The sequence below is a fragment of the Mustela putorius genome, unplaced genomic scaffold (assembly GCF_011764305.1).
Source record: "Mustela putorius furo isolate JIRA1106 unplaced genomic scaffold, ASM1176430v1.1 tig00000174_pilon_pilon_pilon, whole genome shotgun sequence".
NCBI classification, from domain to species: Eukaryota; Metazoa; Chordata; class Mammalia; order Carnivora; family Mustelidae; genus Mustela; species Mustela putorius.
The window spans coordinates 4,212,421-4,224,863 of NW_025421304.1; the positions used below are offsets into that span (position 1 = coordinate 4,212,421).

A 12,443-nucleotide genomic window follows, 5' to 3' on the forward strand; every position below is an offset into this window, starting at 1 on the left:
CAGCGTTGTGAGCGGGGCAAGGGCTCCCCACACCCAGCTGTTCTGAGAGTCGCCTCCAGGCACCCCACGCATCCTCTTCCATTTCCACCAAAGAGAAAACTTCTTCCTGTGTGCCCAGGACTGGCTGGGCCAGGCGGGTCTCCAGAAGCTGTAGCTTTACCTTCACTCCTGGTCGACCCGTGGGTCGCGACCAGGCTCCTCAGACGACATCAAGTACAGGTCCATAGATCATTCTGTGGAGCCCAACCAGCTTAGGGTGGAGAGCATGAGACTGTAGGCCGGAAACCTCAATTTATATGCACAACACGAGGGTTTGGGCAAGGTACCAACCGGGTCTCTGTGAAGAAGTGAACAGACTAGCTTTGGGAAGGACAGTTCATCCCCCAAATGGCACGCCATGCTCCGTTACTCAGGATCAGCGTGCTGGAACAGGCTCCACGTGAGAGGCTGTGCGGGCCTGCGGGTGCAGGTGGACGGTGGGCCCGGGTCCGGCCAGCGCCCACCCGCCAGAGTCCCCGCAGCCCGTCTCTCACCAGTACCAATCCCAGTGCCACAGGCTGACACCTGGTCAGAATTTATCCTGGAGTCAAAGGCAGGTCTGGCTGTAACTGCTGTTTCCTGAGCTCCCAGCCACACGGCGTGTCCATCTGTCCGCGTGCGGTTCAGGCCACCTTCTGGATCTGACTCGTGCTCATTCGCTCTCACTTCCGTCATCCTCCGACGGCTGCCCGCTGCTCTCAGCCACCTCTGCCACCGTGCATGGCGGGTTTTTAGAATTCACAACTGTAAGAGTTTGATATTATTGAAATATCTGTTCACTACAGACTGATTAGCACGTATCCCCCACCCCTGAACCCTGCCATTATTTTGGCCAATGCAGAAAAAGTCCCATGGCTTCTAGAGCTCTATTTTGTGACTTTCTATTTTTGTTATTTTAGGCAAGAAATGAGCAGGTAAAATGCCTACTTAGAAATTAATTACCTCCTGGGAAGAAAATTTGTAAAGGTGTTATAAGAAGGTTGCTTATAATTAAAAGTTGATGCCTCTTTGAACCAGAACATTTAGCACCAAGATTGACCACAAGGAGAAAACCAGTTCCTAAGGGCTTCATGGTAAAGACCCGTTGCCACGAGGGCCGCAGTCCTCAAACATGGCCTTCAGCACCTGTAACTCCCCAGGAGGTGGGCGCACCCCATCTTACCCTGTGGGAGCTGGCTGTCCTCTTCACATTCTTCCCAGTGATCGAAATCAAAAGCCACATTAGGATTCTGTTCAAAAGAACAGGTGACATTTAATACAGAGTAAGTCATGCTCAGGCCATTGAGACTAGTCACGGTTCATTTCCACTCACTTTCTGTTTGAGTAAGCCACACCAAGGTCCCCTGGTTTCTTTTGCAAGAGTGATCACAGGCTCCTCATTCACGATCGTGCATCTGCAGGCATCTTTTACTACGTTGGCCTGCAGCTCCATGTCAGCCAAGTAAAACTTCTCTCCTGCCCAGCCACTAGGTGCACAGGGAGAAAGGCCAGTCTTTTACCATGTTCAAAGTGATTTCCGATTTCACTCTAGAAGACATACACGAACCTACCTGAAAACAACTCTATCCTGGAAATATTTACATTTGTAATCTTTTACATTCCTTATTCTTATCTTCAGGATGACCACATCATCTTTCTGGAACCACTTTATCTGTGGGTGGAAGCTAGGAGAGAAGACAATGGCTTACATGGGCACACGATTCACTCATTAGGCATGGAGGGAAGCTGACCTCGGCCATTGCGGGGATGTACCTTTTCAGAGGCTCTGTGGTTCTGGGAAGGGAAGAATCGCTCGTGTTTTCAGGTAAAGTTTCTGGGCAGAGAGTCAAACGTGCCAGTAAGTTACTTATACGTGACCACATACTCCACGTACCTATCTGTACTTCTTGCACTTGACGCAACTTTTAGCCAAGGAACAACTACAAAGAGTGTCAATTTCCACGTATCCACTTGCAAAGAATAATTAGAAAAGATAAACATGCACCACATTTAGGAGAATTATAAAAAACAGGCTCTGACAAATACTATAATTAAACCATCAGGTAATTAAAGTTACTCTGAAACAGAGGGGCATCACCGCCAGCGGCCACCTTCACCCACGAGGCCCGGAGACGGCCCACCAGAGGGGAAGGCATCTGGTCGCCAGTCTATGCAAGGAACCAGTGCTGAACACAACGCTTCCCCCTCCCAAAAAACCCGCCATTTGAACTGCTCGGTCTGAAACCCCCGAATCTTCCATCTGAAGATGCAGCAAGAATGTTCATGGCAGCTTTCATCACAGTCCAAAACTGCAAACAGCCTCCGTGTCTACCTACAGATGAACAGACAGATAATCTGTGGTGGGTTCTTATCACAGAACAGTGCTCAACGGGGAGAAGGTACAGAAGGAACCACCACTCCTTGGAATCCTGCATGAATCTCCCAGACAACGCTGAGGGGGAGAGGCCTCCAGAGCATCCACCCCGGGCTTCTGACTCAGCAGAACTCATCCGAACTGAGGGCGGTGGACGTCATGACTGGTCCTGGGGAAGGGTTTCAGGAGGGGAAGATGTGGGGGGGAGAGTCCTGGGCTGTGGGAATGTTCAGCCGCCTCAGCTGGGTGCAGTCAGTGGCCATGGGTACACACGTAATTGTGACGGGCTGTGTGCGCTTCCCTGCATGAACATTACAATGAACTAAACGGGGAAAGCTATTAAAAAAAACTTTGGAAGCAGAATTGTCAATAATAGATACCAGTTTATGTCCCTTTCTATAGAGTTCATCTAAAAGTAGAAAGCCTCAGCACTGGAAAACTTCCAAGCTTTCATGATTTTAAGTGAGCCACTTTTTAAAAAAGATTTTATTTATTTGTCAGAGAGAAAGAGAGAGCACGCACAAGCAGGGGGAGCAGCAGGGGGAGAGGGAGAAGCAGGCTCTCCACTGAGCAGGGAGCATGATGCGGGGCTCGATCCCAGGCCTCTGGGATCATGATCTGAGCTGAAGGCAGACGCTTAACCCACTGAGCCATCCAGGTGTCCCAAGCCATGTTTTGTTAAAAGATTTTTTAAAAAAATTCATTTGAGAGAGAGAGAGAAAGCATGAGCAAGGGGGAGGGGCAGAGGAAGAGGGAGAAGCAGGCTCCCTGCTTACCAGGGAGCCCTGACAAGGGGCTCGACCCCAGAACCCTGAGATCATGACCTAAGCCGAAGGCCCTAAGTGAGCCATGTACTCAATCACCAACCATGCTTTTGGTTTTCTGGCTTCGTCTCGGAGTCAGCCCCTCCTTCTGGGCCGCTGTCCTCTCGCTGTGGGCTCTGCAAACGAGCAGCATCATCTGCTGGAGAAGGAGCGCTGGACAGGAAGAGGTGAAGGTTAACTCAGAGTCCAAGGGAACCCAATCTCGGACTCTCTAGGGGGCCCACCCACCAAGAGGAGGAAGGCAGGCAGCAACCGTCAGATGTCAGACGGGCCCCGGGGTCCCGACTCTGCTCCTGGAGGCCAGGCAGGGCCACCCACTCTGCTCACTGTGGTGCCCCTCGTGGCGAGCCTAGAGCAGATCATCGATACAGGCAGGCTGGTAAGTACATTAACTCGTTTACCAAAAAAGTTCCCTTTCAAATCCTTTAACTTCGAGAATAACCAGCCCTGTGACCCACTTCGAAATGGATAAAAGGGGAGAAGTAAAGGCATCTCTGTGCCCCTGCCCGAGTTCCTCAGTTCCTCCTCCCCAAGACACCCCCTTACTTCTAGAAACATTCTTTGCACAAAGAAGCACACAATGCCATCTGTGTCGAAAACACACACAGGCGCCATTTAAACACCCAGGAGCCTACTCCATTCACTTCTCTGCTCCCTCGATTACACGTAACAACTAGAGATAGATCACTCCGTATCAGTACTTAGAGGGTTGCCGCACTCTTTAAAAATAAAAAAAATTTTAAAAATTGTTTTGAGCAGATAACCACTTTCATGTGGTTCAGTGTTTTGAAATAAATGAAAAGGTCTTTAAAAAAAATAAATAAGAAAGTCTTACACAGTGAAAAATCTCCCTCTAGTTCCTGTTCCCCAGCCACCCCACTCCCTTCTCATGGGCAACAACGTAATTCATTTTGTGTCCATCCTTTCGGAGAGGATTCAAGCCTAAAGGAGCAAGGCCATACAAACACATGCACGTGTGTGGGCGTACACGCGTACACACACACACACACGCACACACGCACACACGCACACACGCAGACGTACCCATACTTCTGGCGTGGGGGGTGTGCATGGGTGTCTCCAAGGGGACTTCCACTCAACACACATGAAGCCTGTGAGCGGCACCCCACAAATGGTGAAGACCGTGTCTCGTGTTCCAACCTCCCAGGCAGGGACCGGTCCCCGGGCCCCGTCCTTCCCACGGTGCAGCTCCAGGCCCTCCAACCCCTTCTCTCTTCCCCCACGGCTCTCTCTCCCCCACCACACCCTCGTCCACTGGGCTTCCGTCCTTCCTCATCACATACTTCCCAAACAGTTTCTCTCCTCCACTCCCAGCAAACGAGTCTTCCCCAACTGCTTTTCCTGAGCCCCAGGCTTATGCTTTCCATCATCCTTCAATGTGACGTGTCCCAAACCAACTTACGATCTCCTTCTCCCATACCAGCACTGTGACACCGTCCACGATGCCAAAACCCTCCTGCCCAAGGCTCTGCAATCCCAGCCCCACCGTCTGTCAGTCACCAAGCCCTGGTGGCTTCCAGAGCTTTCCCGTCCCCAGGATCTGTGCTCTTCCCCAGCCTGCTGGAAGAACGGCGCCTTTCTCCTTGTTCTGATCCTGACCACCACCGCGGCTCCCCAATCCCACTCCTGAACCGGAGTCTCTGCTGATCTGTGGCACCTCGTGCGCAGTCCTCTGCTCGCCCACCTTGTGCGTGTGCCCACCAGGGACAGGCTGTTGCACACACGCAAAACCGAGTGTGCAGAGGGCCGGTGCATAACGGAGCCGGGGCTCAGGTACAGCTGCTGTGCTTCACAGAACTGACCAAGCCTCATGGTCATCGAAGCTACTGAACCCTAATGACATCTTTGTTTTTAAAAGAGTAGCTTATAAACAAGCACGCAGCAATTTTTGTTTCCTGAAAATGTGTAGAAATGGACATGTCTCCTAATCCCACAGGCATCCAAATTCATTAAGATAAAAATTAACTTCAGACTGAAGTATTTTAACCTTTGCCATGTTCTCTGAAACTCTGCTGTGCTCATCAGTCCCCGGAGGCCCCAGGCTGACCCCGTGCCCGGCTAGCCATGCTCACTGGTCGGGCCCCCTGGTGGCGTCCGGCAGGCCCCTGGCTCCCTGCTCTGAGCCAGCCCCTCTCCTGCCGCCTGCGTGTCTGTCCTCCCGGGCCTCGTCTTCCGCTGCCGCCGCTGCTCCTTCCCAGGCTCCCCTTGGGCTCCCCACACTGGGTCCCTGGGGCTCTGCCCTCGGACTTTGACACTCACTCCTTCGAGCTCTCATCCAAGTCCGGGCTGCCAGCGGCCACCCTGAGACCACACACCCCCAGAAGCACATTTGGAAACCAGCTACTTCTCGCCACCTCCACAAAGCTGCCCCGGCCCGAGCCACCAGCACCGCGTCCTGAACTCCTGGCACAGCCTTTGTCCCCCATCCCAGCCTCTTCTCAACACGGTAGCCAAGGATCTTCTGACGAAATTATTCCTCTGCTCAATACCTCCTCATGGCACAAGCCCAGTGCTTGCAGATGGCCACAGGGTCCCCCAGGCTCCCACCCGGGACAGCTCTGACCCCCGCACCCACGGTTCTCCCCGCCTTTCTGCTCTCGTCCCAGCACCTCGCTTCCTGTTCCTGTCATCAAGGGGTAACTGAGTCTGCTCTGTGACCACTTTGTGGGGTTGCTTTTCCAGTGACTCTCAGGCTCTCCCACGTCTGGCCTGTGGAAGCGTTGACGGGGACAGCCGACCGGGATCGCTACCCGGCATCGGTCTGATGAGGGCTCCGCGAGGCAGTGGGCACCCGGGACGCACAGAGGAGCCCGTCGTCAGGGCCGCCCGGAGCGGCCCAGAGCTGCGGCACGTTCGCGCGGCAGATCTCACACGGCAGTTACGATCCACAGCCACAAGCGCAGCCCGGGACAGCGTCACCAACTGCGGTGAGCTCAAGAAGCCGGAGAGAAGAGCGGCTGCTGCACTCCCTCAAACAAAGCACAACCCGGGAAGAGGAGCGCGCTCAGGGCCGCCGTGAAGGCAGCCCTCGGGGAGGGAGCGGCAGGCGGTGGGGCCGAGCGCGCATCCTCCCCCACCCAGGGTCGGCCTCTGTGCTCAGAACATGCACCGGACCACACTTACTACACAAGTGCTTTCCTGTGTATCCGTCAACAGTGAACGAAAACGTAGTCTGTAAGAGATACGGATGCAACAACACACTCGGGGCTGGTTTTACAATATTCCGCCCAAACCAGAACTATGCATGGGAGGATGGATGAAAATCAGATTCCCCGAATCTGAGAAATGACTGATGCTCAGGGACGGAAACATGAAAACTCAGGAACCTACTCAACTTCTGGAAACAACAACAAAAAAGTCTCTCAGCTCCTGAGCTCTGGTCCCACAAAATGGCACTTCCAAAAGGGAGACAAAAACTCACTCACAGGGCCTGGCTCGGGCCTTCTTCACCGGGCGGCATCTTAGCTCCCTCACGGAACGTCTTCAGCTGTTCTATGTGCTCGGAGTTGTCGATGCCCATTCCCATCGACAGAATTTCAGTACGAACGTTATAATCAATAACAGAGGTCTTCAAATTGGAAAGTTTTGTAATGTGCACCTTGAATCAAAGAGAAAGTCATTGGCAGCAATCAGACTTTGAACTTTCAAATCAATGGAAAATGCACTCATGTGACCTCTCGACCTCACGGTGTCACACTGGGCGCATGTGGGCTCCCCCGCAGCTTCCCACTGATTTCCTGAGGTGACATGTGAGATTCCTCCGGAGCCCACTCCCACACTGCCGAGGTATGATGTGGGCTGGAGCTGGGAGCCCCCCAAAAATCCCTAGACCTCTCTAAACAAGGGGGGCCCTAAGGCTCAGAGACATCAATGGCCAGGAGGGGCCTACACCACAGCCCTAAATCCCGTGTTCTCTGCGGTTTCCCCCACTGGTTCTTCTGCAACCAAAATATTCTCATCCTTAATTTACACAAAATAGGAGGTTCTACAACACTGTGATTTTCGCTGGTGGGAGGTGCAGACCCAGGACTGGGCATCCCTTTCACGGCAGCTGGAAGGGACCCAGGCTGAGACCAGCCAGAGCACCTTCCTAAGTGAACCCCGGGAATGTGTGCCCGTCTGGGAATGGCAGGAGAGCTTTTCTCCACTCAAACTGGGGGTCTGTCTCCCCGGCACTGTGCCATCGATGCCGCTAACTCTAAATGCAATGCCAAGTGAATTTCTTTTTATGCTTCTTTATTTCCTGAGCTATTATTTTAGAAAATCTCTTAATAGAGCTTCCATTTTTGGTGCACCTGGGGGGCTCAGCTGGCTAAGCATCTTCCCTCAGCTCAGTTTCTACTTTTTTTCCTCCAATAGAGAACAAGAATATTGGCTATTATATAAACCAAGACCCCAAATCTTCATTTGATCTGTATTGGCAATCTTTATCTTCTCCATTAAAAATCATTCTCTTGGGGCACCTGGGTGGCTCAGTGGGTTAAGCCGCTGCCTTCGGCTCAGGTCATGATCTCAGGGTCCTGGGATCGAGTCCCACATTGGGCTCTCTGCTCAGCAGGGAGCCTGCTTCTTCCTCTCTCTCTGCCTGCCTCTCTGCCTACTTGTGATCTCTATCAAATAAATAAATAAAATCTTTAAAAAAAAATCATTCTCTCTTCTACACTCTTAAGTCTTACACCCAAACTCCTCTTTGTAAGTGTTAAGGCTTTTCCAATTTCATCAAAATAACTTTCAGCAAAACAACTTTATGAACTGAATGATCTCTCTTTTTTTAAAAAAAAATTTTATTTTTTATTTTTTAAAGATTTTATTTATTTATTTGACAGACAGAGATCACAAGTAGGCAGAGAGAGAAAGGAGGAACCAGGCTCCCTACCAAGCAGAGAGCCCTGATGCGGGGCTCGATCCCAGGACCCTGGGATCATGACCTGAGCCGAAGGCAGAGGCTTTCACCCACTGAGCCACCCAGGCGCCCCTGAATGATCTCTTTCAAATGTATGAACACTGATTAAGATTTAAGTCCAATGGAGCAGAACTTTGGCTTGAAAAGTGGAGTTCTTGGGGTGCGAGCTGCCACTGACACGTCCCGGTCTGGCACTCAACCCTGGCGGCCCTACACTAGCTCCACGAGGTCAGAGTTTCTGTTCAGAGAGAATCCGAGTCCCACACAGGACCTGGCACACAGCAGGTGTTCAATCAATATTTGATGCAAGAACAAGGCGGACACGGTAAACTAACAAAACTGAGCTCCGAAAGCCCAGGGACTGGCGTCCTTGATGTGACTGATCCTACGCAGGGATCCCCGTTCTGACATAGGCCTTCCCCAGCGGTGTGGACAGGGACAGTGACACTGTTTTAGCGGTGGACAACCAACACTTGAAAGAAGGTGGAACAGAACGGTGCGCGTCAGAGACTGTCACATGTAACAAGGGGAGTTTCACGGAGTTTGTCTCCTCAGTGGCTTACAAAGGACTCCCTTAAACAACAACAAAAAACCCTGCAACCAAGTTCATGACCCAAATAACATGGAAAAAAGCAACTCTCCCTAACACACAGCACGCCCCCAAAGCCTCCTTTATTTGAGGCAAACCATTATTATTCAAGCCACAAATTGGAATAATTTTAGGGGTCCATCCAAAACCAGATTTCTTTCAAGACAACTGCATACTCAGGGTGCCTGGGTGGCTCTGGTGGTTAAGCATCTGACTTCGGCTCAGGTCATAATCTCAGGATCCTGAGGTTGGGCCCCACTTTGGGCTCCCTGCTCAGCGGGAAGCCTGCTGCTCCCTCTACCCCTCCCCTATTTGTGTGCCCCCTCTAAGTGAAAAAAATCTTTTTAAGAAATGAAAAAGAGGGCGCCTGGGTGGCTCAGTGGGTTAAGCCGCTGCCTTCCGCTCAGGTCATGATCTCAGGGTCCTGGGATCGAGTCCCGCATCGGGCTCTCTGCTCAGCAGGGAGCCTGCTTCCTCCTCTCTCTCTCTCCCTGCCTGCCTCTCTGCCTACTTGTGATCCCTGTCAAATAAATAAATAAAATCTTTAAAAAAAATTATAAAAAAAATAGTTAAAAAAAAAAAAGAAATAAAAAGAACTGCACACTCACCATTGGGTCGATCCACACTGTGTTCCCTAAAGCCAGTATCACTTTGGCATCATGCAATTTTCCAATTATTTTATGATGAATGTACCTAGTAACCTAGGAGAAAACCACTGAGATAATTTCTCTGAAGGTTGAGGAGAATATCTCATTCTGGTTATGCTGTAGAGTTTCGCAAAAATCGTTTCCATGCATTTTGCTTGAGCCTCACTCCCACCCCGGGAGGCAGGTTACAGAGCCCATCGTGCCGCTGCGTGGACAAGGGTCATGAACAGGGGAGCTGAGGAAGGACAGAGGCAGATGGCACCTCTGGACCCCCCAAACTGGATGTTCCCCACTGAGGCCATGCATCCTTGCTCTCCCCTGTGAACGGTCCACAAGTCCAACTTTGGAAGCTCACGGAGGCGGAAGAGACCCTGGGGCCAAGGGGCCCGGGCTTCCGCGTCCCCCATCCCCAGCCCTGGCTGCTCTCCTCTCCCGCAGGCCCATCTGCGCTCGCATAGAGCAGACAGGAGGGAGCTGGCTGCCTCCATCCCTTGCACAGTCATGTGAAAGAACAGGCATGGGGAAAACCTGCCTCATTTCCAGAGGCCCCTTTTCAAGAAATACTTGTGGTGACTATCTTGACAGACCAAAGGTTTCCTGGAGACAAGAACCACAGCCTTCTTGCTTATGGCTACATTCCCAGAGCCCAGTGGCACCAGCCCACAGCGGACACCCTGTAAATACTTTGCAGAAGGAGAAAGAGCGCTACTTAGTAAGGAGTATGTTTACGACCTGCTAGCAGCAGTGCTGTGAGTTCATCCCGTATTGTGCAAACACTCACCTGTTCACTCCCTGGACCATGTCTGACCTTGTTTATTACCTTTCCTTTGCCAACCGCAATGGCTCACTTCACGTCCTACCAACCAGATTATCTGAAATGTAGCCCTCCTTTGAAGGGTCAAGCACATCATCGGGAAGACGACTCAGGGCTCTGCTGACCAGCTGGACCAGCTGTGTGGTCTGGGTCTCTGCCTGGCTCGTGAGCCACGTTGAGTTCCCCCCAGGATGGCTCTTCCGTGTACCGTGAGTTCTCTCCACCTGCGGTGCCTCATCTGGTCTACGTGGGGACATTCTAGCCACACATCCTGAAGGGCCCAGAGGACATGCCGCCCTTTCTGTGCTCTCTTCCCTTGCCCGCCTTCCCAACCTGAAGGAAACGACCTGGCCTCTGCTCCCCTTTGATGGGGTGTCCACTTGGTGCTTACGCTGTTTCCTCTCAAGCGGACAGCTAACTCGTTTCACCGCGACGCGTATCTTAGGCGGACTCGAGGACTGTGTGTCCTACCGAGGACGAGGCCACCGTACAAGGCTGGGAACACGAGGCAACTTACCCAAACTCAACACTCTAAATGAACCTCAATTCTGTGCATGTTCTGAAAGTCAACAAAGTGCGAAAAGCCAAAATAACTTACCTTTGGATTCCATTCTACTTCATTGTCCGCAGGTTTCACTCTGCAAACAATAAACTCCACCGCCTGGGGGGGCAGAGTGTGGAAATTTTCCGGGAGATGCAGCAGTTGGCCTCTCGTGACGAGTCCGGTCCGGCCTTCATCTATGAACTTCACCAGGACATTGTCCGCAGCCCAGGTGTCTTCTTTTTGGCTCATCTCCAGCACCTGCACCCTGGAGGACACCCGTGGCTTCAGTGTCCCAGAGATCCCAGAGGAAAATCGTCCTTGCCTCCGCCTACTCATTAGAGAAGACTCTAAACCGCAAGGTTCTTTCCCGTGGGGAATAAAAATAAAAATGAGCTCGAGCCCTCAAGGACACTCAGAAGGGCTTGCTTAATTCAAGTACAGAGAAGGATAAAAAATGTACAGTACTTTTGACTAGAGATTATCCCTTTATCGGACAACACAATGAAAATCAACTCAGTCTAGTGAAGTCTCCACCTTTCTCCATCGAGGCTCCCCGGAGCGCAGCGGGGAGTGGCAGGGGAGGGGGTGAGCGGGCCAAGGCAGGCTGCCCGGCAGAGCCCATGCCGCACAGCCCATGTCACCACACGGCGACTCAGCCTGCTCTGCTGTAAGAGGGACCCATTTCACGGGAATCCCTGGAGCGCGAGGGGAGGTTGAGGCGTGCACGGAGGCAGCAGACGGACAGCTCCAGAACCACCCCGCCTTCCGCGCTCTGTGCTCAGGAGCCCAGGGTCGGACAAGTCTGCAGAACTGTGCCAGGAAGCTGGGTGGGGGGCGGGGGGGAGCACCACTGCCACCCCCCCCGGGGTGTCCGTGCATACCGGGGCAGACGGACACAGACACAAACAGGGATTCGATACCACGTAAAGTTGCCCACACTTCAGAGCTCTTAGAGATGAAATACATAGACCTTTTACCTGTGAAATAGTGTTTTTTCTGCTAATCCATATAATCCAAGTTTCTCCACCTTTTCAACAGTCATTTTGTTGCTGTTACCCTTAAAATACTCATTCATTTCAGCATTAAGACTTGCATAAAGATCCATCTGTTTGTCAACTATACGACCAAAGTAATGTGTTGCATTCAAAATATAAAAGGGTATTATCTGAAAAATAATCAACAAATATATTCAGAAAATAAACTCAATCTAAGCTGAAAAGCTATCTGCAGAAATCAGCCCTTGGCCTGAGAGCCCAAAGCACACCACCAGGGATGGAAACATGAACCAGGAAGCTAGCCGACCCATATGACCACCTTCCTGTACCCACAGAGGACGTGGTTTCCCTTTAAATCTAAGGGAAGACTTTTTATTAATCTTATTATTTTAAAACTTCTTTATAAACTATAAATGTTTCTTTGTTTACTCCCTAACTGCACTTAATAAAAATCGTTCATAAATAGCATTCCTGTCTCTTGAGCTCTTTCTGATCTTTGTTCCCGTAACACGCAGTATTTTCTGCAAGAGATGCTAGGATAAGAGATGGGCCGCAGCCAGCGTGTGGTCAAGGAAGACAACTCTTCACAGTCAAGTGTGCGTAGGGCGACTGGTGTTTGAGGGGCAATGTCGGTGTGCTCATGTGTTAACAAGAGCTCGGAGAAGGCATTTCTGCATGAAGTTGGGGAGTGGTGAGCTGCCCCAGCAGAGGCCA

General features: G+C 51.5%; 1 protein-coding gene across 1 annotated transcript in view; it reads right to left on the reverse strand.

Annotated features, from left to right (window-relative positions):
- Nucleotides 1–663: 663 nt before the first annotated feature.
- TDRD12 (tudor domain containing 12) overlaps nt 664–12,443 on the reverse strand; it is a 70,875-nt gene continuing 59,095 nt past the window's right edge. The window contains exons 23-32 of the mRNA XM_004765216.3: nt 11,712–11,899; nt 10,789–10,999; nt 9,338–9,430; nt 6,663–6,835; nt 3,260–3,369; nt 1,792–1,852; nt 1,590–1,703; nt 1,352–1,505; nt 1,202–1,268; nt 664–783 (exon numbers count right to left, since the gene is read on the reverse strand). Of these exons, the coding sequence (XP_004765273.1) occupies nt 692–783; nt 1,202–1,268; nt 1,352–1,505; nt 1,590–1,703; nt 1,792–1,852; nt 3,260–3,369; nt 6,663–6,835; nt 9,338–9,430; nt 10,789–10,999; nt 11,712–11,899 (1,263 nt within the window). The 3' untranslated portion in view covers nt 664–691. The remainder of the gene's footprint in view (nt 784–1,201; nt 1,269–1,351; nt 1,506–1,589; nt 1,704–1,791; nt 1,853–3,259; nt 3,370–6,662; nt 6,836–9,337; nt 9,431–10,788; nt 11,000–11,711; nt 11,900–12,443) is intronic.